The sequence below is a fragment of the Triticum aestivum genome, chromosome 2A, assembly GCF_018294505.1.
Source record: "Triticum aestivum cultivar Chinese Spring chromosome 2A, IWGSC CS RefSeq v2.1, whole genome shotgun sequence".
In the NCBI taxonomy this organism is placed as follows: domain Eukaryota; kingdom Viridiplantae; phylum Streptophyta; class Magnoliopsida; order Poales; family Poaceae; genus Triticum; species Triticum aestivum.
This window is the reverse complement of record NC_057797.1, coordinates 135,359,553-135,385,500: the sequence shown is the minus strand read 5'-3', so window position 1 is coordinate 135,385,500 and position 25,948 is coordinate 135,359,553. Positions and strand designations below refer to the sequence as shown.

The window sequence follows — 25,948 nt, the reverse complement described above, 5'->3', positions numbered from 1 at the left end:
CACTGGATTAATAGGCTATTGCAAATAAAAGTGATATAAATTGGTGCCAAAAGTATGTATGAATGATATAAATGTAGCATGAAACAATAAAAAGTTGTAGATACAACAAAGATGTATCAGGTAACACATATTGTTTAGTGAATTTGTGACCTCCAGGTGATAGGTGTTGGTATCTATGAGGAACGAACATAGTATGAGATTATGGTGATCCACGAAACCTAATGTGTTGTTCCAGTCTTATGACCTTAATTCTTGAAACGACCATGTTATGGCAACGTCGAAGCAAGAGTATAAGGGAGAACAATTCTTACATGGAGGAGTTCGACCACTCATAGGTGAACCACCTACATAGCAAACAATATATGCGCTAGAATCACAATACAAGGTAATTGGTATTACCGTTGCAATAGTACACTTGATGTACACCATGATCCGAAGTTTCTCTGCACCTAACTGCTCTATTGCAGACAACAACCATTTACTTCCAGTGCTTCACTTTATGCTATTTACTTTTAAGCTCTTTATTATTCTCGCCGCAACTATCAACTCTTTTGCCACTCTGGTATATTTGTTTCAAGGGACAATAATACCATCTACAAATTTCCAGATCGTTAATTTGCACAAGACCTATCACAACTTGTGTGTGACCTAACTCCACTCACAATACTCTCCTCCTCTCTTTGTTGGGACGATAACTATTGCGATACTTACACGAAGGTGCAACACAAACTTGTGTATCTTGCAGGCCATCAGGAGCCGACCTCGGTCGAGGCCCTAAGCGACTATGGAGGATCTGGGCTGTCACCTGGCCTAGTCGCTCTATCTCCCTCTTCTCTCATCTTGTGACGAGGGGAGTGAGGGGATGGGAGGAGGAGATGGTGGGGCAGGGACGGTAAGGGAGGTCGGCGATGAGGTCTGAGGGATATGGGGCAAGGTCGGCGGTGGGTGGCAGCCCTGATGTGGGAAGGGCGGGAATGAATTAGGATGTGTGTGGAGTCTTGTTTTGGTAGGTGGAGAGATTTGTGTGGTTGGCTGCACAAGGTGAGAGGGAGAAGACTCTCTCTAGGGTTAGGATCTTTTATATGGACTGGCTAAGGAGTGAGTTGCGACCTAGGTTGAAAATCACTCACGGCCGAAATGTAAGCAAGTTAATGATGAACGGTACAACATAGGCGTGCCAGAGTAGATGGCTGGTCAGTGATATCAGTCTAGCTGTGATGCATATCATCACTGATAGGCGATATATACGACCGGTCAATGATGTATTTTTTCGCTCAAAATGGATTGTCTGGAATAGTTATTACTGACCAACCATATATATGGCCGGCCAGTGATGACTTTTTTGTTGATTTGGAATAGTCATCACTGACTGGTGGGCATAGATTAGTCAGTAATGAGGGCTCAATAGTAAAACGGATTGTAGTAGTGACTATCACGACTGGTAGATCCAAACTAAACACCTTGTATAGACCGTCCATCCCCAACCCACCGAATACGTTTTTGTACTCCACCATTTGCAATCCATTTGCGATATAACTCCAGAAAAGGAGTAGAGTTGTTACTCGCATGAAGGGGGCCCGAACCTGGGTAGAACATGTCCCATGTGTCCATGTGGTGACCCGAGGGGACGTCTCACTGTCACACAAATTAAAATGCAACTTCTGCACTGTTGTTAGGTACATTGAAAAAAACTCGACAGTTGGCGCCGACCATGAGGATCCTCTCGCTGGCAGACCATATTAGCAACATCAATCACTCCTCCATCATCTTCACCCACATAGCCCTCTTCAATGGTGTTAGAAAATTCTATAAATGGCCCTCGACTCTTGCTGCGATAACCACAATTCCTCTGTTCGGAATTAGAACAACAAGTCTGATGGCTATTGCAACACCTTCTTCACGTTGAACTTGCTTCCCCGAAACGGATCTACTTCAATGCTCCCAACGGCGACTTGGATGCCTAGGTCATCGGCGAGCGCAAACTACGGCTCTTCCACCATGTGATATGACCCCGACCTCCCTTCGTACTACACTAGGGCCCATTACGGATCTCCTACGACCTATGATGACTACACCGCATGGGTGACTTGCCCCTCTCTTGGATACGCCCCCACGCGACACAATGGTATGACTTGGCGTGATGACAACCCCTCGTACTCTCTCGACGCTCAAGTCGCGGGATACTGTGTGGGAGGCTACAACACTCCGACTACGACAACAACACCGGAAACGTACCTTAGGGGGCTTCCCGCCCTATGAATCCAACTCTAATTACAGCGGCTCCAATGACCCGCTTCAAGTGATGATGGCAATCGATGTCAACAATGGAGGATCTCCCTCGAGAACCTTGGAGGGAGACACTATGGATTAGTGAACAAACAAAGTGCCTTTTAAAAAAAGTTTCTTAATAACAAAACGCTGTTTTCAAGTTGATTACTATAATTTTAGTCACTTGACCAGAGTCCTTATACTACTTTGTATTCATCCATAAATTTCTCTCAGGATCAATATATGAGCTTGTGCTACCATTTGTTGTTTAAATTACTAGCCCCGACGTATGATGTTTTTTATGACTGCGACTGAAAAAACACATAACATATGACACAAATGAAATTTAGCATATAAAAACCATGGAACAACTCATCCCACAGGTGCCATGTCACAGCTGTTCTTGACCTTTTCCCTTTTACTTTTGATTGAGAGATGCTGTTTTTGACCTTTGTTCCTCTCAAAGTTTTATTACATACTCCGTATACAAGGCAGAAGAAAACCTTGACACTTTTCACTTTCACACCCCCAACGAAAACCACGCGGTACAGAGAAACCCGAAAAGAGAGGGGGGACATAGTAGATTCCCCTTTCAAGCATCTCACCCTCCTCCTCGCCCCCCCTCCCCTCCCACCTGTCCGCCTCCCCTCCCACCTCCCTCCGCGCTCCTCCGCCGCCGCCCTCGCCTTCTCGGAGTGGGGCTTTTCCAAGCAGACTGCCTCCCTCCTGCTCGTTTTCCGCCGCCGCCTCCGCCTCCGCCGCCGCCGCCATCTTTCTTCCTGGAGTAATTTCTTGAAATTTCTGGTTTTCCTTTTGGGGCCAACCAGCCCAAGAACCCGCTCGCTGCTGCCCCTGGCTCCATGGAAGGCTTCTTGGTCAGCCTGAACCCCTTCCGATTTAAGCCGATTTGGCCCGCAAGAACTGCCCCCAAGTCTCTTTGAAGCCCCAGAAATCCTCCTCCCCCGGGGATTGCAAGGAATCCCCGGCCGCCGTTCCCCAACCCCCTGCTTTCCACGTCAATCTCAAGTTCCCCGTGCAATTTTTGCGTCCTCCGAGGTTTCGGAGAGACGTCCCCCGCTTCCCCTTCTTCCCCTTCTTCCCCGAGAACCCTAAAGCCGCTTTCTTCGTTTTGAGGACCCCCCCTCCCCCTCCAACCGGAAGGTCATGAGCCTGTCGCCAAAGGCCCCTTCCTTTGTTTAGTACTCCGGGCTGGGGGTGCGTCCTGTTGGTACCGCGGCAAACATGGCGAGGGAGGACCGACCGGAGTTCGTGAGGTGGAGCGAGGAGTTCCTCTCGCAGGAGAGGGGCAGCCGCGTCGTGCATTACTACTTGGAAGACGCCGAGGGCGTGTCTCACCTGGCAGTCGTGGGCACCGAGCGGAGCCTGCGCCACATGCTCTACGTCGTTTCAGAGGATTTCCATGGGCCGCAGGGATCCGGTGGCGCTGATGGTGGGCAGGGGATGTTTGCGCGCAAGTGGCGGTCACGCCGTGAGGTGGTGGATTGGCTCGAGTCCTTCCTTCCGGCGAAGACCCTCACCTCAAGTAATTCCCTCCTGCTCTGTTTGTAATATTTGATACATTAATTTTGCTGATACTAAGCATTACCATCTGTTATTGTTTCTTGAATTTAACATGTTATGTTGACTAGTGTTTCTGGAACGGGTTTGTCTAGGGCACTTTAGCAAAACTGAAATCTTGCCTACATAGTTTACCGCATCGGTCCTCAGTAAAGAAGCTTGCTTTGCAATAGACACGATCAGGCACTTCTCAAACCTTCAAGGGCATGTTAGACTGTAATGCGAAAATACCCGAATGGCAAAGTATGTCAAAATTGAGGTTGTCCTGTCCAATTTCATCTCATGTTGAGATATGGTAACATAAAAGGGCAGCCCGGTACATATAGCTCCTGCTTGCGCAGGGTCTGACCACTTTGGGTCTATTGTACGCACCCTTTCGCTACATTTCTGTAAGAGGCTGTTTCCAGGACTCAAACCCGTGACCTCATTGGTCACAAGGCAACAGCTTTACCGCTGCGCCAGGGCTCCCCTTCGAGATGTGGTAACATTAATTAGCATAAATGTTTGGATAGCCACTTGTTGATGTCTTAGCTTTTATGCTTTACCTGTTGGGTGACAGTAACATGTGATGTTTGATGACATGGTTTTATTGCACTTTAGAGCATCTACAATGGTGTACGCTTATCTAGACGCTTAAACAGAAAAAGACAAATAGCAGAATTTTTAAAAAACCCAAGTGTTATCTGGGCCAATGCTAGGCGCTAACCGTCGGCACTAAATACGGGTGGAGAACAGCTCTTTGTGCCTCATCTCGTGTGAAAAAAGGGCAAGCGCTCGCTGCCTTATTTTGCGTCGCTGCGGCACCCGACGCCAGGAATTGAGGACGCAACTGCCGATAGAACGGGAAATTTTCCCTAGCGCCTGGCATTGGAGATGCCCTTACAGACCTGCGAGTCCTTTCCACCATCATTTTACAAGGAGGGAAGCAGGCAAGTCCGCTCCTGTCTTTTACAGTTTGACCAAACCGGAGACCTAATGCACTAGCAACCATACCAGCATGGATGCAAGATTGTACACTAGGCCACCAATTAAGGAGTTTGTCAGGTCTTAGAAACTAGCAGTCGGCATTCCTATGGGAAGTGTAAAATTAAATATTATGAAAGCTGGGGAAGCTCGACACTTGTTGTAGATAATGAGTGTCTACTTTATATGCAAAATCATAGTAGGACCATCCACTGGGAACAGTTTCAAACAATACAACAACAACAACAACAACAAAGCCTTTAGTCCCAAACAAGTTGGGGTAGGCTAGAGGTGAAACCCATAAGATCTCGCAACCAACTCATGGCTCTGGCACATGGATAGCAAGCTTCCACGCACCCCTGTCCATAGCTAGCTCTTTGGTGATACTCCAATCCTTCAGGTCTCTCTTAACGGACTCCTCCCATGTCAAATTCGGTCTACCCCACCCTCTCTTGACATTCTCCGCACGCTTTAGCCGTCCACTATGCACCGGAGCTTCTGGAGGCCTGCGCTGAATATGCCCAAACCATCTCAGACGATGTTGGACAAGCTTCTCTTCAATTGGTGCTACCCCAACTCTATCTCGTATATCATCATTCCGGACTCGATCCTTCCTCGTGTGGCCACACATCCATCTCAACATACGCATCTCCGCCTCACCTAACTGTTGAACATGTCAAACAATAATATGGTTTAATGTAGCAAACTGATGATCGATCTAATTCAAATCACCACTTCAGGAACGTAGAACTACAGAACTAAGGCATACATGATTGGGGATTATTTAAGTTCGCTCACTAAGATGAATTTGGCCGATGTTGGCAAGAAAAATGAACTAGAGAATGCCAAGGACTTGGCAACCATCCAAACAAGGTACAAAATTTTGGTCATGACTGAAAATTTGGTAAGGTAGGTGTTGGACACAAACAAAACATACCCTAGGTTTTTAGAGATAAGACCATCGTTATCTTACTTGGATTAAAAATCCAGACAAAGAGGCCTTGCGGAACGACATGGGACTCGAGTCTGCGAGAGAAGTATTATCGTAGTGATAACAGGAACTACACCGCACATCAACCTGTGGAAATTTTGATTCACTACTTAGAGCAAGGCTAATAATATAGCCAGCAGCTGGCTATATAAGACCGCCTTATCATCAAAAGCCAACATTATTAATCACTCATATAATAGGGTTCGCTTTAAGATTACTATTAGGTTAATCCTTTTTTCCACTTTCTCTTTCCCCTCATTTATTCATTTTTACCTATTAGGGCATGTCATAGTATAGCCAGCAGCTGGCTATATATGGTTGACATGTCATCAAAATCGTCATTATTAGTCACTCATAAAATAGGACCGGCTATAAGGTTGGCTATTAGGTTAGTCATCCTTTTCAATTGCTCTCTTTCTCTTCTCTCTGCATTTACTCCATTTGCCTAGGAGCACGTTTATATGTTGGCTCTTGCATGAGAGCTCACTCCTTTCATTGTCCTCGTCTCTCTCCTCCACATAAGCAATAGTGCCATGTAAGCAGGCTTATAGCACTTTATTATACTTGCTCTTAGCAACTAACAGCCAGTAAGAATACCAATACTAACTTCTCAAAGAACACCCATCAACAGCTGAGAGCTTTAATCCACTCCAACCTCGCTGCATCATCCCTTTGATCACCAAAGCTCAGCCCGCACCACCACACTTGAGATGACTCCCCGTGGCCGCAAGTGCCTTCACACTAGTTAAGATTCAGTTGTACTCTGTCAGCTATCTTGATTCATTTGCTGCTGAAGATCTATTACCGTCTATGTTTTCTTATCCATCATTATTGCACTTGCTGGTGATAGGAGTTTCAATGTGTTGGAAAAAAAATGAATTATGTGTCCTTTTCTCATCATAATATGAAAATGGCATCTTTTCTGTGAAACTAAAATGCCATCTTTTTTTGAATGGGATGAAAATACCATAGGAGCACCCAACTGGATTGAATGGTTGCGAATTAAAAGGAAAGCACATACACTATATGAGGCAGGCAAGTTTAACAGGTGAAAGTTGAATCATGCTCACATAGGGATGAAAACGGAGCGGAAACGGACAGAACTGAGTGTTACCACATTTGTTTTCATATATTTTTGCAGAAGCGGAAACAAATACAGAAACTCCGAAAATGGATACGGAAACAGATACTACCAGAAACGGACAGAGTGAATACAAAGCAGACACGAAAACAGAAGTGGGTGTTGACCGGAACTTAAAAACTCCTTGAATCATAGAGAAATACACACAAAAACAAACGAATTTATAGAATTGTTAACATGGCTACAAAATAATATCATTATAGTTAGTAACTCAGCGTAGTATTGTAGTAGTACTGGACAATTACGTATAGGGTCAAGCTGAGTACATGTGTGGTAGCAGAAGTTGGGCCTCAAATTATCCATTCTACTCATTGTGTCATTGTGTGTTGTTTGGTGGTTGGGCTACAAAGCAGCCATAGGTCTATAGTCAAAACGGAAATCCCATATTCACGGAAACGGAAAGTTCCGTTTCCACGCCTGTCCCACCGGAAAACACCATTCCATTTTTGTTTCTGTTTCCGCATAAAAAATTCCATTTCCACTTCCGTTTTGCAAATTTCTGTTTCCGTTTTCATATTTCCTCCCCCTTTCTATTTTTCCTCTGGAAAAGCGGAAAGTTTCTGCTCCATTTTCATCCCTACGCTCACACCAAGTTTAAGCTGTAAGCACCCTAGTGACAGACTGTCCTCATTTTTGGCAAAACAAGGCAAACTAGCTCACTATATTCTTATAGTTTAATTAGTATGCCATGATTCGATTTGAGTGAATTGCTTCTTTGTGTTTATTACATTTGGTAGATTGTCATCCCATTTGAGGGAGATGGACCTTCTGAGCCTTAACACATCCCTTGTGACTATCATTTTCCTGGCTGCATTTCCTAGCCATAATGTTTCGACCACCTGTCAGGCCTGTCCTGTTCAGCATATAATGATATAAGTATATAACTTGTATGATTGAGACATGTATTATTTTGTTTCAGATTGTCCCTCAGTGATATTGATATCTAGTTGCTTGTTGTTCATTCCAGATTTTTCAAAATTTGGACCTCGTATGGGCAATGATGTTGGATTAGATGGATACAGCGAAACTGATAGCTATGTGTGTCACAATCTGGTACGCAATCACCTATAACTTTGCATATAGTTTTGCCGCATCTTCCATGAACATGTTGATAATTTTCCAATTATATTATTAGGGTACAACTTGCAGTACAGACATTATGTGGTCTGGTCCATTCTGGACTTGTAGCAAGCAGCTTCAGCACTATCAAGCCTTTTGTCGTAATGGAACCACAATATCTGTAAGTTTTGTTATGACTGTTTGTACACTTAGTTACCGGTAACCATCTTTTAATTCTATATGATGTATCATTTGGCAGATCCACTCTTTTGCACTTGTCATGTCTGAGGAGGAAAACCGTTATCTTGCATACTTGGAGGATATGTATGAAGATAAGAAGGGACTCAAGAAAGTTAAAGTGCGATGGTTTCATCAAAACCAGGAATTTGCTTGTGCCATACCTCCTCCTGCTCCTCATCCTTGCGAAGTTTTCATCACCTCTTATTCTCAAGTAATCAGTGTTGAGTGTGTCGATGATATTGCTACTGTTTTAACCCCAGAGCATTATGAAAAATGTGGGGACACTTTGCCAAATAGTTCATTGGCGGGGATCCGTTTCTGCTTTCGTCAGTACAGCAAAAATAAATTTAAGCATTTTGACTTGAGAACATTGCGTGGATATTTTAATCAAGCTGCTGTCCTATCCTTGAAAGTTTCACCTGAACAAGAAAAGGATGGTTCTGATGTCATAAGGATACTCAGACATTGTTCACCTGGGAAGACCAAGTCTTCAAAGCAGTTCGAGAGGCTTTATTCGAAATGTTTGGGTACCAAAATCTGCCGAAGCCCACAAGCAGACTCCATACCATCTTATCAGAAGCCAAGTAATAAACAATCTCCTGTAAGACATCTCTCAGTTAAGTTTATAGGGCCCCAGAGTCAGCCTATGCCAACCTACAACGTTGGTGACAAGATAGAGGTCTTATCTCAAGACAGTGGCATTGTGGGCTGCTGGTTCAGGTGTACAGTTCTGAGGCCATGTACTAGTCATGACAAACTGAAGATTCAATATGATGATCTCGAAAATGCTGATAATTGTGGTAAATTGGAGGTATGACTAACTGATCTTAGTATAACTTTTCTAAGTTGGATTATGCATTTGAAGTGATAATACTCTGTTCCAAATTATAAGGTATATTAATTTTCAGAAAAGTCAACTTCTCTATGTTCGACCAAGTTTATAGAGCAAAAAATATCAATGACTACAACACCAAATCAGCATCATTAGGTTCACCATGGCATTTTCTTTCTTCATATTTTCTATATTTGGTATTGTATATGTTGATACAAATTTCTATGAACTTGGTCAAACATAGGTTACGTTTGCCCTTTTGGAATATTAATACACCTTATATTTTAGAACGGAGGGAGTATATCATAATATTCGGCATTCTGCCACTCTTTTATTTTTCCCAATATCATGATCTATTCTGTTTTTTCTGCACAAGCGTATGTTTTTATAGCACCGATGAGGTTATTTCTTGCCATGCCAATTGAACTTATTTTATGCTTCCATGTAGGAGCGTGTACGTGCCTCTATATTGGCTCTTCCTGATAAACTTGGACTGAGATGCCCAGGCCGGCTAAGAATTAGGCCACGTCCTCAACAAAAGACTTTGGTCGATGACACTGCTCTTTTACCTGGAACTGCTGTTGATGTCTGGCAATTTAATGGCTGGTGGGAAGGAGTTTTAGTGAGTACAGATGCCGGTTCATCTGATGGCCTGCAAATATATTTCCCAGGTGCTTTCTCTTGCTGAAATGATGCTTTTCCATTCTTGGTCTGCCTACGAAATACAAAACCGTCTTCATAGAATATTTGTGTTGTACGCAAGATAAGAGAACAAAATCTCAATAGCTCTTTACTGCCCCCCTTCCCCCCTGGTGATTCATACTCCTTACACTCCTTTAGATTAAACCATATTACCTAAAAATGGAATATTTTCTCATCGTCCATCAGTTTGGTGCCACAGATTGTTAATTGTTTTCTCCATGTTACCGTGTGTCAGTTCACACTGTTAGTACAAGCTAGGTGCATCGCACATAAATAAGTAGCTTTTGTAAATCTGGGAGGGGAGCATGACTGTTTCTTTTGTCCTGCCATGGTGTTGGTATGACAATAATTCTGCTGATTTTGCAAAATTATTACTGTCGGAACCTGAAAAAAAGCATGTTGCACAATTTATGAAATACATTGTGTGATAGGTAAACATCCAGTTTGGAGTCTTGTTTGTCATGTTACTGCAATTCTTTTGGCATTGAGTGAGTCATGAGGATTACACTGTATTGTGTTGAGACTCACTGTTTTGCTAAATGTTGAGGCACTTCATGGCATTTTGCTCTACAAATCTTTTGCTTCAGTTACTATTAAATCAGTATGTAAATTCCAAAAATACTGACATTCCAAAAGCCATATCATGATTCACCATCATCTATATCATGATGTAAAACTGCTTGCAAATTGTGGAAGCAATTCATTAGATGGAGAATGAATGTTATCTTGGTATTTCATGTGATAGAAATTAGCAACTGCATGTGCCTCGTCTTCTACCAAGCACCCTATTTTTTCTGTATTTCTTCTTAAAGTTACCTCTGCAAGTTGCAACAGAAGGATGTCACTGACACTTATATTATGATTGTTCCAGGTGAAAACTTTTTTTGTGTATGCCAGCTAAATGATATAAGAATTTCAAGAGATTGGATCAAGAGTCGTTGGGTACATATAGAAAGGAAGCCAGATGTGCTGTCGAGAATACCTTCGGCTGGTGTCCAAACTAGGCAACTTGATAACATGACATCCACTGGTCGTTTGGGCTCCAATTCTGCACTATCTGATCAAGAGCTTGCTGTTGTGCAAGCAAACTCCAGTCGAGATAAACAGACTGGAGTCAGTATGCAAACTGATGTTAGTTTGATTGACAAGGCCTCTGCTTCTATAGATGATGAGAAGCAAACAATATTAGGGAAGCGATATGCTGAGCATGACTGCAATGGGGAAGAAACAGGAGCTGCTAAGCAAACTGAGGCTAGTTTAACTGAGACAGCCTCTGCAGCTGCAGAGATTGAAAAGCAAACGATGTCAGGGAAGCGGCTTAGGGAGGGTACTGCAGAACAGAACTGCAACGGGCAAATGTTTAGTTTGACTGATAAGGGCTCTGCTTCTGTAGAGGATGATGAGAAGCAAACAGTGTTAGTGAAGCGAGTGAGGTATGATGATGCTGAACAGGACTGCAATGGGGAACAAACAGGAGCTGCTACGCAAACTGAGGTTAGTTTAACTCACATGGCCTCTGCAGCTGCAGAGGATGAAAAGAGAACGATATTGGGGAAGCGGCCTAGGGACGATGCTGCGGAACATAACTGCAATGGGGAAGTGTTCTGTTCAACTGATAAGGGCTCTGCTTCTATAGATGATGATGAGCAAACATTATTAGCAAGGGGACCTAGGGAGGGTGATGCTGATCAGCACTGCAATAATGAAGTGTTAAGTTTGACTGATAAGGCAGCTACTTCTGTAGAGGATGAAAAGGAGACAATATTAGGGAAGCGGCCAAGGGATGATGATGCTGAACAGCAGTGCAACGATGAAGTATTCAGTTTAACTGTTAAGGCTTCTCCTCCTATAGAGGATGAAAAGCAAAGAGTATTAGGGAAGCGACATAGGGGTGACGATGATGAACAAGACTGCGACGGGGAAGTAGGCGTAGACTTAGATGTCAGCAAGCCGTGAAGTTTGGGAAACTTCAGCCTCGTTGGACTTCATGTACATAGCTATAGATATGGTAATGCAACCCCGGTGGAGGGGTTTTACTAGGTCAACGATAGCAGAGGGCGTCGACATCACGTCTCATACGCATAATTTTCCTAGTTTCTGCATTTTGCTCCTAGTCGTCTCATATCTGTCACCAGATACATGGATTGGAGACTAAATATTACCGTTCGCAGTCATATTGTATAGGAGTGACTTTTGCTTCAAAGTTAAATCCTCAATTGCAAAAGTTGTGCGTCTGTTGAGAACAGCATTCTTGTCCTAGTTTCCTTTTGCTAAACTAGAAGAGTTGTTGTTTGGTCTGCATTAAAGCTGTGCAATGATTTTAGCAGTTCAATGGCATGATTCATTCTGGTGAGTTCTGTGAACTGCTGCCGCGCATGTTGTTCTTTAGAAGTTGCGAAATGAGTGGATTTCCCCCTCCTGTGTTGTGCAAAACCTATTTGTGGCATCCTGAACTCTGAAGTCAAATCGTACAGGGTGCCAATGCAATCCCATGATCTGATGATCTTATCATTTTTCCGTTATGTTAGGCCTCATGTCCCTGATACGGCCATGCCCCATGATGCATTGCCTATTTGCCCTGTTCCTCCATGCAAACCAGCCATCATGACCATTTTTTCTGGAACACGCCATAGAAGGGTGTGTACCTGTTTCGTAGAGGGAAGGCAACGCGGTCAGCAGCGGTGGGGCAGATTCCGATTTTGGGCGTAGAGAGTGAAAAAATTTAGGTAAAAAATAGAGCATCTCACAGGTCATGTCGCAATCAGTTCTCGAACAAAAAGGCGTTGAATTGGGGAAATGCAGCTCCAAAAGAATGGGTTTTGAATTATTACATTCAATAAAATACACACACACGTACTCCCTCTGTAAACTACTATAATATCTTTATATATATCACTAAAGTAAGTAGTGACCTAAAAGATCTTATACTCCCTTCATCTAGAAATACTTGTCATCAAAATAAATAAAAGAGATATATCTAGACGTATTTTAGTTCTAGATACATCCCTTTTTATCCATTTTGATGACAAGTATTTCCGGACAGAGGGAGTATCATTTTACAAAGGGAGTATAGAGCTACATACTGGATTTTTTTTTTTGGCAAAAAACATGGCCATGTTGCCTGGGGCGTAGTGGGGAAGCCCTGCGTTGTCTGGTGCTATTATAGCCAACAATGTAGCTCTAAGGGCTGGCGTGGGGTGTGGTCAGCTCTGGCTACACAACTGGAATGTACTCCCTTCTTTCATTTATATAGGGCCTAATACGTTTTTTGAGGTTACCTTTGACCATGGGTTAATACAATGATATATGACATGCATGTTACACAAAGCGTACCATCGAATTCGTATGTGAAAAAAAGTTCTAATTATATAATTTTTATATCATACATCTTATATACTAATATTTTTACCCTTGGTCAAAGGCTACCTCGAGAGACGTATTAGACCTATATATATATATATATGAAAGGAGGGAGTACCTATTTGGCCAGGCCTACCACCCATCAATGCTCGACGAAGATCAAGTTTCACCTCACACCCATCCACAGATGCACCGAGACTACTTCCCGTGGCTTGATCTCGTCAGCATCGTAGTTGTGTACTTCTAAGTGTCACCCTTGAGCAATTCTACTCGCCTCAATTGGTCCTTTTCCTCCAAAGTGCCATACGTTGGATGTCACATTGCCGAATACAATGTCATTGCGGAGTCTAGACACACCAAAACATCAATGATGGGGAGCCATGGCTCCTACCAGTCTCCTGCCTACGCCGCTAGTTGATTGCATGGGCAGACTTCTCTTTTGACCACGCAATCAAGGAGCGGGTGGAAGATCGGCCGTCTATGGTTCCTCACCATAGATGGGGGCACCCACAAAGGGGGCACCCGGCTGGGTGCGGCATTCCACGCTGAGCGAGCCTATACGCAGTCCAGCATCTATCTCGCGCCGCGATACATCTAGAACTAAAATACGTCTAGATACACCCCCCTTTTATCCATTTTGATGACAAGTATTTTCGGATGAAGGGAGTATTATTTTACAAAGGGAGTATAGAGCTACATACTGGATTCTTTTTCTTGGCAAAAAACATGGCCAAGTTGCCTTGGGCGTAGTGGGGAAGCCCTGCGTTGTCTGGAGCTATTATAGCCAACAATGTAGCTCTAAGGGCTGGCGTGGGGTGTGGTCAGCTCTGGCTACACAACTGGAATGTACTCCCTCCTTTCATTTATACAAGGCCTAATACGTTTTTTGAGGTTACCTTTGACCACGGGTTAGTACAATTATATATGACATGCACGTTACACGAAGCGTACCATCGAATTCGTATGTGAAAAATAAAAGTTTCTAATGATATAATTTTTATATCATACATCTTATATACTAATATTTTTACCCTTGGTCAAAGGCTACCTCGAGAGACGTATTAGACCCTATATATATATGAAAGGAGGGAGTACCTATTTGGCCAGGCCTACCACCCATCAATGCTCGGTGAAGATCAAGTTTCACCTCACACCCATCCACAGATGCACCGAGACTACTCCCCGTGGCTTGATCTCGTCAGCATCGTAGCTGTGTACTTCTAAGTGTCACCCTTGAGCAATTCTACTCGCCTTAATTGGTCCTTTTCCTCCAAAGTGCCGTACGTTGGATGTCACATTGTGGAATACAATGTCATTGCGGAGTCTAGACGCACCAGAACATCAATGATGGGGAGCCATGGCTCCTGCCAGTCCCCCTGCCTCCGCCGCTAGTTGATTCCATGAGCAGACTTCTCTTTTGACCACGCAATCAAGGAGCGGGTGGAATATCGGCCGTCTATGGTTCCTCACCATAGACGAGGGCACCCACAAAGGGGTCACCCGGCTAGGTGCGGCAGTCCACGCTGAGCGAGCCTATACGCAGTCTAGCATCTATCTCGCGCCGCGAGCCAATCAAAGAAGGACGCATCTGGGGAGTAGCCGGCTGCTCCCTAGCGTTCCTCGGTAGCCTCCGAGAAAAGGAAAGTGCCTGTCTCCCCCGTCGCAAAAAAGGAAAGAGATTCCCCCCGCTGGAAAACCTGGTCCCCCGCCAGCCCTCAGCCCCGCTAGCCGTGTCACGTGATTTCTAAACCCCCACCAGCCCCCACCCCTGCTTTTCCTCGGCCTTGAGGTGTCTGCAGTCATACCCTCTCCACCCCATCTTCTTCTCCCCCAAGCAAAAAAGCAAGAAAAGGGGCCAGTTCCACCATCCCAGATCTACAAACCTTCATAGCCCTGCAATGGCGACCACGAAAAGCTAAAACTAGAGAAGAAACCACAGAAACGCAGGAAGGGCTGTTGGAGAAGAAGCACAGAGGTAATCCATAAAAAAATTGCTCACCTTTCCTCTTAATTTTGCCCTTATGCTATCCTCCTCTACAGAATTACTCTTGTTTATCCAACATGACTTTGGTTTGCCGCAACTCTGCTGCTTCCATGATGCATAAGAACATAAGAACAGATTGTAAAACCCCCTAAAATCAAATCAAAAACCCTAAAAAAGTGATGGATAGAACTGCTGTTTCTCTGCTCAAGTTAAAGTTGGCAATCTGCTCATCCTGTTTGGGCAAAAATAGTCTTATTATCAGGCATCTGAGGTAGTTACATAAGATACACACAATCAAGAAGATGCTGTTGTGGGTCAAAAAACTAGACTGATGGAAGCAATTTGCATAATAGATATATACTTTCATAACAACTCTTGTAGGAGAAAAACTGAAAGCTATTCTTGGCAATTTGTACACCCTGTTCAAGCAAAAACAGTGTTGTTGTTGAGCAACTAGTGGTGCTTATGTCCGATACACAAACTTTAGCAAAAAATGTGACATATCTGACACTAATAGGGAACATACAAAACATGAACCTTTTGCAACTTACAAAAAGGTGAAACTTTATGCTTAGTAGGCAACAATAACAAAAAGTTTCCGTTCTACCTAAAACATGGCTGATGATGACAAGTTGTGTTGCAAAAATAACATTCTGATGTGAAAGCAAAACCATTTACAAAAGCTAAAAGGTATGTTGTTTCGATAGTGGTGATATGTGATAGACTAGGGAGGATATCATGGGGTTTCTAATTACCTTCATTTATAAACTGGGTTTCTACAAAAAGTGTTGTCTTCCCACGCTTGCGCAGAAAGATAAAAACTTGATATTTTGATCCTGCAAGAAATAAAGGACAAGAAAAATTTCCTATACAGAGAAACCCCCCATGAAAACTATTTTATCTCAGCTTCTACGTCGGTTGAAACACGAATACGTGGATACGGAACACACTGAACATAAAAAAGCACAATAGTTTTCTTGCTAGTGCGGAATATAGGTGACACACAAGTACTGCACATAAAAGGCACAACATTGTTGCCCATAATTGCTACTGTTTTAAAGTTCTAACATAAAAATGCTGGTGCTCTTTCTAATTTTGGCGTAAATTCCATGCTCGATCTTAATGACTCTGAAAGGACACTTGCTTCATGAGAAAACCAAAACCTTGGATGGAATGCAGATAGAAAAAGAGTTGCCTGCATTTAAAAGAGAGAATAAAAATTATGATACACACAAAAAAGCCTATGTAATTATGCTCAAAATGTTTCCTTAGAAAAACAAATGGACACTATTCTTCCAATTCTAGTGTGCTTAGGTGGCTGTGTTATTGGCTTGCATGTATTTACTGTGCTACTTGCTTGCATCATTTAGTTGACTTGCTTTACATTTTTTCATGTTAAAAAAACAAAAAAAGGTTGACAATGATTGACCTGAATGAGGAACCCGATGAAAATAATGATTCTTTCTACTGTACGCAACATGCTACTAGAAATGCAGAATTTGTGGCGGAATCACCTAATCCCCCTATCATGCAAAAAGTCAATGTTGCTGCTGCAGAAGCAATGGAGACAGATGGACAGTCAAGTCATGGGGGAGGGCCTCCAGGCAGTACACAAGTACCTGCAGCAGTAGCAGTTGAGAGTGATGCTCATACCCTTGATGGCACAAGTGCTGCAGGTGATACTGGTGGGACTGTTGGTAATGATTTGGGTGCTGAAAATGATGATGAAGTTTGGTCACAGCCCAAGGAGCCTTATGTGGGCATGAGGTTTGACACTTTGGAAGATGCCAAGGAGCACTACAATGCATATTCCTTGCAGATGGGTTTTTCAATCAAAATGAATACTTCGAGGAAGGATATGAAAACCGGGGAGTTGATAAAACAACAGTTTGTTTGCAACAAGTTTTGAAAGCCTGATGTCGATGACAGAGGGGCAGAAAAGATTTCTGTGCTAGATGACATTGTTGAGCAAGCAAAAGATGATAATGAAGATGATGCTATTGTCTTTCTTGATGATGATAGTAAAGACAAAAAGAGGAGCAAGAAACGAAAAAGAGATAAAATTGTGAAAACTGGTTGCAAAGCTAAGATGATTGTGAAGGTAATAGATGGTAGATGGGAGGTGATCTACTTTGTTGGCGAGCACAACCATCTGTTGGTTGACAAGCCATGTTTGACTAAGTATTTGCGATCACACCAAGGGATCCCGCCAGAAGAAAGGGCCTTCCTTACTCATCTTCATAACCGCAATTTAACTACAGGTTTTAAACCACACCCCTCCCCCCTATCTTCTAACTTTAAGAACCTGGACATGCCTACTGGTTGTGTGTTTCTTGGCCCATCAACAACCACCTGATTTTGCTTGAAACATGTGACTGATTTGCTTCAATCATATGACTTAGTTGCTTGATAATGCCATTAAATTGCTTACAACAGTACAAAATGAGATAAATGCCTGATTTGTTTCTGGATGCTGGACTTGCCTAATGTTTACCTGTTTGTTGCTCAATGCAAAGTTCCTGCTTGCCTACTTTTTTTATTTGTAAAACAAATTTGGTGTTGACTCTAAACTTGCCTATGATTAGTCTCTTTGTAGCTAAAATGTACGATAGTACTTGTTTCTGGATGAGGTCAACTTGCCTATGATTGAAATTTTTATTGCTCACTAATGCATAGTTACCCCCTGGTTTGTTTTATGTATTTTGCTCATGTGTTGTCTGAGGCATATTGTCGTAGTTGCTTGTATAGCTTCATGAATTGCCCAAGCTTTACATTTGAGTTGCCTTGCTAAAAACAGAAAATAAACTATTTTTGATACTGTTTTCATGTAGAAAAAGGATTGACCACCATTGTGACTTCATGTTAATAGGTTGTATGATGCACATCATGTCAGATTTCTATGGGTCAGAACTCATTGTACCTTATACCACTAAGCACATTACAAACCTCAAGACGCTCTTGAACAAGGATGATACAAAAGAAGGGGATATGATAGAGACAGTTGCTTACTTTAAAGATCAACAGAGAGAGGATCCAGATTTTTTTACAAGATAAAATATGATGAGGAGGACATGGCTGAGAATATTTTCTAGGTCGATGGTGCAGCAAGGAAGGCGTACGTGGAATCTTATCATGATTGTATCTCCTTTGACACAACGTATATGACTAACATGTACAACATGCCCTTTGCACCATTCATTGGGATTAACAGGCATGGGCAGTCATTCATGTTGGGCTGTGGCTTTGTTAGGCAAGAGTTGGCATCAAGCTTTGATTGACTATTCCAGACCTTCCTTGAGGCAATGCATAATGTAGCACCCACCAACATCATAACCGACCAAGACATCGCAATGGCACAACCAATTAAAAAGATCTTTCCTACAAGTGTGCACCGCTGTTGTCGCTGGCATATTATGAAAAAAGCACAAGAGAAGCTAGGAGCATTGCTGGGGCGAAACCCTGGCTTGTCCAAAGATTTCAACAACTGTGTTGACTTCAGCTTGACGCCAGAAGAATTTGAGGCAGGGTGGTGTGAGCTGATGATGAAGTATGAGGCTATGACTGACTCCCACTTCGAGAATCTATACAAATATAGAGAAACATGGGTACCCTGTTACTTCAAGCACCAATTCTTCCCTTTCTTGCAGTCAACTCAACGCAACGAGAGGTTCAACGCTGTCCTTAAGCGATATGTGAACCCAGACAAGTCCATTTTGAACTTTGTGAAGCAATATCAAAAAATCCAAACACACATACTAGTCCGGGAGGGTTCAAAAGACTACATGATAGGACATTTGCAAAGTGAAATGTGGTCATCTTACCCAATAGAGAAGCAGGCATACATATCGTATAGTAGGGACTTGTACGAGAAGTTTCGTGATGAGTTTCAGTTGACTACGAGGTACAACGTGCGACCGCATGGTGAAAACTTGTATGAGGTTTACCCAAATCAAGAGTGGGTTGCCAAATATGGTTCTAGGGGCTATTTTGTCACGGTGGAAGCTAGTGCTGGAGACTACAGATGTGACTGCTGCAAGATTGAGAGGAACGACATGCTTTGCTGCCATATCTTGAAAGTTTTCAACCAACTTGGTGTTGATGAAATCCCAGTGCAGTATATACTTAGAAGAAGGACACCTTTGGCAATTCCCAATGTACCCCTGCTGTCGAAGAGCAACCCGATGAGATGCCACCACAGTTGAAGAAGGAACTCAGGCATGCAAATTTGATGATGGATTTTGGTAGTCTTGCTCGGGTTGCTAGTGCGTCAAATGCTGTGATGGATATTGTAAAGAAACATATGCGTGGTGTGCGTCATGAAATCAAAGATCCCAACATGTCAAAGAAGAAGAAACCGACATCACCAACAAGTGGGCCCTCTGGTGGTCCTCCACCATCAGCTGGTGGTTCTGCGCCACCACCGAGAAACACTCAGGCAACTAGTGGTGCGTCCTGAAGGACCTGCACAAGCCCCTTCTGGACCTAGGTAGCAACGACCTACTTCTGCGCCACCACGGAATAACACTCAGGCAACTAGTGGCCCTGTGGTGCGTCCTGACGAACCTGCACAAGCCCGTTCTGGACCTAGGCAGCAACGACCTACTTCTGCACCGCGAAGAAAAAACACAGCAACGCTAGCTGGTAACTCTATGAGTGAAGATGGACACCAACAAACAACGTTGAGGGCTGCAACGATGCCAAGGGGGGCTGTACCACTGCCCAGGGGCCCTCCAGCACAAAGCTGGTGGCCTGTACAACAACTATTAGGATATGTGCCACTGAACAGTGGAGCAGCACCGCACCTTTTTAAGGGCTCAACAATGACAAGGCCTGTGCAAGCACTAAGAGGAGCTACGCCACAACTTTTGATTGATACGACACTAGCAAGAGGGCATGCGCGACCTCCTATGGGTCCTAGACCAGCACCCTGGCCTGCACCACAACCTATGGGGGCTATACAACCACCACGGGGGCCTAACGCAGCAAACACAAACTATGTGACTAGTCCTGGACTGGCACCATCACCTGCATCATCAGCAACAGTTGATGGCAGGTATGGACAACGTCCAGGTTCTTCAACTACATAAGAAGAAAGTGGCAATGCAATTTCATCTCCTATTATGCAAGCTCCTGGTTGACATGCACACCAGCCACTCAGTATTGCATCTCTACATGCAGCTATTGCGGCCGCGCAAGTTACTACGATGGTTGAACCATAGTTTGGAAGACCTACTACCACACCTGGCCCTGCAATTCCTAGAGACCCTCCAAAATCAACTACAAATGGTAGGTAAAAGTCAAAAATAATTCAATCAGCACTTGAGATGCATCCGAAGAGAAAGAACAAGTGCAGCTATTGTGGTTCTGTTAACCACAATGGTGAAAACTGCACGACCAGATTGGTGTGATGGTCACACAGTGACTAGATGGCTGAAAGATGTGTTGAATGACATTGACAAATTGAACTATTGTGGGTCTATATGTTTGAACATCCTAAATTATTATTTTTGGTTTATGGTTTCTTGTGAGTAACTTGCCTCACATAGGAATTTGAATTTCCTGGTTATGAGATTTGAGTTGCATGTTGTGTGCTTTGTATTGCGTGGCAAAAAAATGTAATACAGGCAATTTTGTGCCGCCCACACCATTGTCCTCCCCATAGTGGTCTAAAACTTACATACATAAGATTCTGCAATGTTGAAGATGCAACAATCTCCTGGTTATGTAATGATCATACTATTTTATGGGTTCTTCTGATTAACTTGCCTCACATTAAAGCTTAAATTGCCTGTTTATGCAATTGAGTTGCATGGTCCAAGTTCTTATACAGGCAACTCCCCCGGCGGTCCAAAATTCATATATGCAAGAAAATTCGCACGCATTTACATGATGCAGTACACGTGAGGGGAGAAAAAAACTGACCTATGCTAACTTGAGTATGGTTTTCCATGGAGCCTTGTTGTGCCCGTCGTCAACCCACATGTTGGTCAGTTGTTTCCTGATGCTTGGAATATCCTCAGCTGTGAATTTTGGAACATCCCTTGCCCCCCAACCGTTTGCTAGTGTTAGAGCAAAAACACCACAATCGAACCTAAACAAAAATTCAAAAAAACTTTTCTAGTTAGCTAGTTTACTCTATGTAGTACTGTGTCACTTGTAAAAAACTGAACAAAAGCAGAGTTTTATGTGAAAAAGTGGATGCTTACTTAGTTTTTTGTTTTGGAAGGTCGATGTTGGTAAGCCCAAAGTCATCCAGCAAGACGCGGGAGCTGGCGTAATGCTCTTCCCATAGAGCCCGAAAACTTGCAACCATTTTCCTTGCACAAACATCTATAGACTTGTTCTGGAGCATCCTCCAAGAGTAAAGAGCCTCAAAACGTCGGTCCCTTATAGTCACATGAAAAATCTAGTAATGATTGCCTGTAACTGGCTTTGTCTTGTCAATGTTCTCTAAAATTGGGAACATAATCTGTTAGAAAAAACAAATGGGGTTAGTAAAAAAACATGCTAGAGGCTGGATGTAAGCAACTTTTTCTGTGTGCTCTCGCAAATTAAGAAGGGGACTGAAGAATCAAAGATGCACATGCAAGTTATGTACTTATGTGAGTAACTTGCCAAAAAACAGAAGATGCATAGGCAAGTTATGCACTTATATAAGCAACCTGCCAAAAAATGCACATGCAAGTTATGCAATTACGTAAGCAACTTGCCAGAGAAAGTAATTCATGAGTGTGGTCAACTTGCCCCCTAAGAATATTTACATTTGTGTGAGCAAGATTTTAGCAGAAAAAGTGATATATAAAAAATGCATTGGTAAAAAATAAAGAAACCATTAACTTACCATGTCTTTGCGGTCCAAGCGATTCAACTTCTTGAACCGGGAAATGAGCTCCTTGCCATTCAATTCCATGTTTTGCATCTGAACTTGGTGGAAAAAGAATACATAATGACCATGACCTGTTATGAAAAAAATAAAAAGAAAGAATCGCAAAACTACACTATTAACTGCTTCGCATTTTCTTACCGAGAACCTGAGGGGCATCACGAGCTTCTTTGAGTCTGGTGGCAAGTTTATCATTATAGACTCTATACCAACTTCCATTACATGGCTCAAGACAAAACCTTCCTTCTTCATTGAGTTTGCAAGCTCCCTGACTGTGACAAAGTATTTGCCATATTCAATTACCCTTGGTTTGCATGAAAAAAGAGACATTCAGCTCACAAATCCTTCCATAATTTGCCTACCACCATTCAACTCAGGGGAACACATGGGGGGGCATGGTCATATGAAGGACAAAACTATTTCAATAAGCATTTTACGCGTTTGTTGTCACACTAAGCCAAGTTGCCCGATTCTATAAATGGATTGCTTGTAATTTTTTTTGAATTGCCTGGATAACATGATAGACCTTGCATGGGAAAAGTGCATTGTGCAAAGGCTGACAAAAAGAAATGCAATGATATATTGTCATACCTGGTATCTAGATCTAGTGATGCTTCTTCATTAATTCTCCCATGCAAGATAACCGATGCATACAATCTATTTGCTTCAGGTTTGGACATGTAGACTTTCTTCTCACAATAGTTGATAAATGGGGACCTCTTGCAAGGAGGTGGCTTGATAATCCTTCTCTCGAATTGATGTGGATGCATCTCTCCTGAGCTACTGCTGCTATAAATCTTGCTGCCTGATCCCACTTCTCCTTGGTTGGAACTTTTTTCAGGTGTTTGGTACGTATTTGGTGACAAGATTCCAACTGAACAACTTGCGTCAAACTTACTTGCCTTTCCTTCTGCTTCTGCACATGGTTCATCTATGCCTTCAGGGTCCAACAGATAATCGTCATCGATTATTTCGATGATTGGCTGGGTATGTACTGGAAGTTCCTTGAACTCATGCTCAACAAATGTGCTTCACCCAACATGTTGATGTGCTCTGTTGTTTGTTGATCATGTGGGCAAATCATCTATGCCTAGATCGAAACTTGGTGCTAGGCAGTACTCTCTGTAAAAACCATTTGATCTTTCAGTGTTCCTTTGCTCAAAATGTTGTTTATCTTTATTCGCCGAGGTGTGATTTGTGGATTTGGTTAAGGGTTTCTTGTTGTTTGGATCAACACACCTTGCAAACAGCTCACTCACATCTAGAACATTGATTTCTAGTGCATTGGTTGTCTTCCCACTAACACGCATGAAATCATGGTATCGCTCCTCCACATCAAAGAAATGGGAAGTGTTCCCCTGGCTAGTTGCTTCTATTACTTCTGGAACACTTGTGGCCTCAGGTTGGGCAAGCACAGTTGAGCAGTCAAGAAATTTCCCTAGGGCTATTAGCAACTTTTGTTTCGAACTTTTTCCCATGGTTACAGCTTCTGTTAAGTCTTGTATCCTTTTGATCTCCATACATGACACCAGAGGGATGTTCTCTTTCTCCTTTTTGTGTCCTGCATAATTTACTGCTGCAGCCTCAGGTGATGCCTTGAAGTCTTGCACCTTGGCCCTCTGGATAACATTGGCTGAGTGCACCACATTTCCTCAAGACAGAAAAAGCACTTGTCCATTTAAGTCTGAAAGTGCGTTATATCGACCAGAGGGGGGGGGGGTGAATAGGAGATTTTTATGAAGTCTTCAAAACGTGGAAGTTATGAAGACAAACGATAGAAATAAACCTATTACCCTGCAGTGGAAGGTAGACTACACTAGGCAAGCCATAGTCAAGTATTCAATAGAGTGAAAGCACAATGACTAATAGCAGCAATGTAGTAAGGATCAGGTAGGAAGATATTGTGAAGCCACACAGAACACGCAGTCACTCAGTGAAGACAAAAGATAGTGCGAACATACAATGACTTCACAAGGAGTAATAGTAAGTAAAGGGAAGGGAAGATGAAACCAGTGACTCGCTGAAGACAATGATTTGTTGGACCAGTTCCAGTTGTTGTGACAACTATACGTCTGGTTAGGGCGGCTAGGTATTTAAACCTTAGGACACACAGTCCTGGACACCCAGTCTTGAACACGCAGCTCAGGACACCCAGTCCTCACCGTATTCCCCTTGAGCTAAGGTCACACAGACCTCGCCCAATCACTCTGGTAAGTCTTCAAGGTAGACTCCCAAACCTTCACAGACTTCGTTCACCGGCAATCCACAATGTCTCTTGGATGCTCAGAACGCGACGCCTAACCGGCTGGAGGATGCACAGTCCTCAAGTGTAATAAGTCTTCAGATCACACAGACAAGAAGACTTAAGTGATGCCTAATTCTCTTTGGCTCTGGGTGGTTAGGGCTTTATCCTCACAAGGAATTCTCTCTCAAAGGCTTCGAGGTGGGTTGCTCTCAAACGACAAAAGTCGTACTCTAAATCTGAGCAGCCAACCATTTATGGTTGTAGGGGGTGGGCTATTTATAGCCACTTGGCAACCCGACCTGATTTGTCCGAAATGACCCTGGGTCACTAAGGAACTGACACGTGTTCCAACGGTCAGATTTCAAACTCACACGGCAACTTTACTTGGGCTTTAAGCAAAGCTGACTTGCCCGACTCTGGACAAGATTCGCTCTCAAAGTCTTCACTCGAAGACATAGGTTTTGTTTAAGCATCACTTCAGTCATTCTGACTGGTTCTCTTGGACCCCACTTAACAGTATGGTGGTTCCTATGACTCAACACAGAAGAAAGAGAACTACGAAAGATCTAAGTCTTCGAGCTCCATAGGCTTCATGTGGTGTCTTCTCTTGTCATAGTCTTCAATGTGAGTATCTTCATATACCACCTTTGACTTCAATGTCTTCATACATTTTTAGGGGTCATCTCTGGTAGGAAAACCGAATCAATGAGGGACTTCTACCCGTGTTATCCTGCAATTCTCACAAACACATTAGTCCCTCAACTAGGTTTGTCGTCAATACTCCAAAACCAACTAGGGGTGGCACTAGATGCACTTACAAAGTCACCTGGTGGTTGTGTTCCGATATGGTTTGCTGTGCTTACTTCCACTATAGGTCCCTTTTTAAGTTGAACTGGTCTTACTTTTATGGGGTCAAGTGTTCCCTCTGCAAAACTTGTCTGAAAAGCAGCTGGTCTTGCTTCCTGCTTGGACTGAGTTGCCAGAATATGTGATCCACTTGCTTGACATTGGGAATGAAATTTACCAGACTGCTTTGGAGCTGCCCCTGTTGTAAGGGCATTTTATCCCTTAGTTGGTTTTGGTGATTGATGACAATACTTTGGCGGACTAATCATGTGCATCGAATATTTCAGATATATATTGACTAGGCACAAGATGATTTGGTTCCCCTCGAAGGCTATGGAAGACGACATTTCCCTATGTTTCTTTTCGGTGGTATTGAGTCATAGGGAAGCCGTACTATTAAGAGGGGGTCCGCGTCGGAAAGGTTGGGTGGATTCATCACGTACACATCTTCCTTTGTACCTCCTTTTCTTCTAGCCTTTGAAGCATCCTAAGTTTTCCTTGTCTATGCGAATATTGATCGTGCTTGCTGAACTAGGGCGTGCGGTAGTACGGCTCCTTAGAGCGGTAGTACCGCAGGCCCTTGCGGTAGTATCATCCGCCGATGCAGTAGTACCGCAAGCGCCCATGGTAGTACCGCTTCCTGGCAAGCGATAGTACTGTGGCCGGAGTCCAGATGTTGTCACCCTCTCCCTCGTGGGTGGCACCCATCACGGTAGTACTGGACACTGGGCACAGTAGTACCATGGTATCTAGCTTAGTTCCGCAAGTATGGGGCAGTAAGGGGCGGATGAATTTTTTTTCATCCGCGCCTAGCGCGGTAGTACCACCACTGGCTTACGATACTACCGCGTCGGTT

At 43.3% G+C, this 25,948-nt stretch overlaps 1 protein-coding gene across 1 annotated transcript; it reads left to right on the top strand.

Moving 5' to 3' along the window:
* The first annotated feature begins 2,886 nt into the window (after positions 1-2,886).
* LOC123187993 (uncharacterized) lies at positions 2,887-11,990 on the top strand. Its single transcript, XM_044600020.1, has 6 exons — positions 2,887-3,811; positions 7,909-7,994; positions 8,077-8,181; positions 8,260-9,051; positions 9,521-9,743; positions 10,646-11,990. The coding sequence occupies exons 1-6, from the start codon at positions 3,511-3,513 to the stop codon at positions 11,728-11,730; spliced, it is 2,592 nt and encodes an 863-aa protein (XP_044455955.1). The 5' UTR covers positions 2,887-3,510; the 3' UTR covers positions 11,731-11,990.
* The last annotated feature ends 13,958 nt before the right edge of the window (positions 11,991-25,948 follow it).

What these genes read in the sequence shown, in the direction of transcription:
- LOC123187993 (XM_044600020.1), top strand. Translation starts at nt 3,511, where the DNA reads ATGGCGAGGGAGGACCGACCGGAGTTCGTGAGGTGGAGCGAGGAGTTC. An exon ending in GGCGAAGACCCTCACCTCAA is followed by an intron (nt 3,812 to 7,908) that starts GTAATTCCCTCC and finishes TGTTCATTCCAG; the next exon opens with ATTTTTCAAAATTTGGACCT. An exon ending in GCTATGTGTGTCACAATCTG is followed by an intron (nt 7,995 to 8,076) that starts GTACGCAATCAC and finishes TTATATTATTAG; the next exon opens with GGTACAACTTGCAGTACAGA.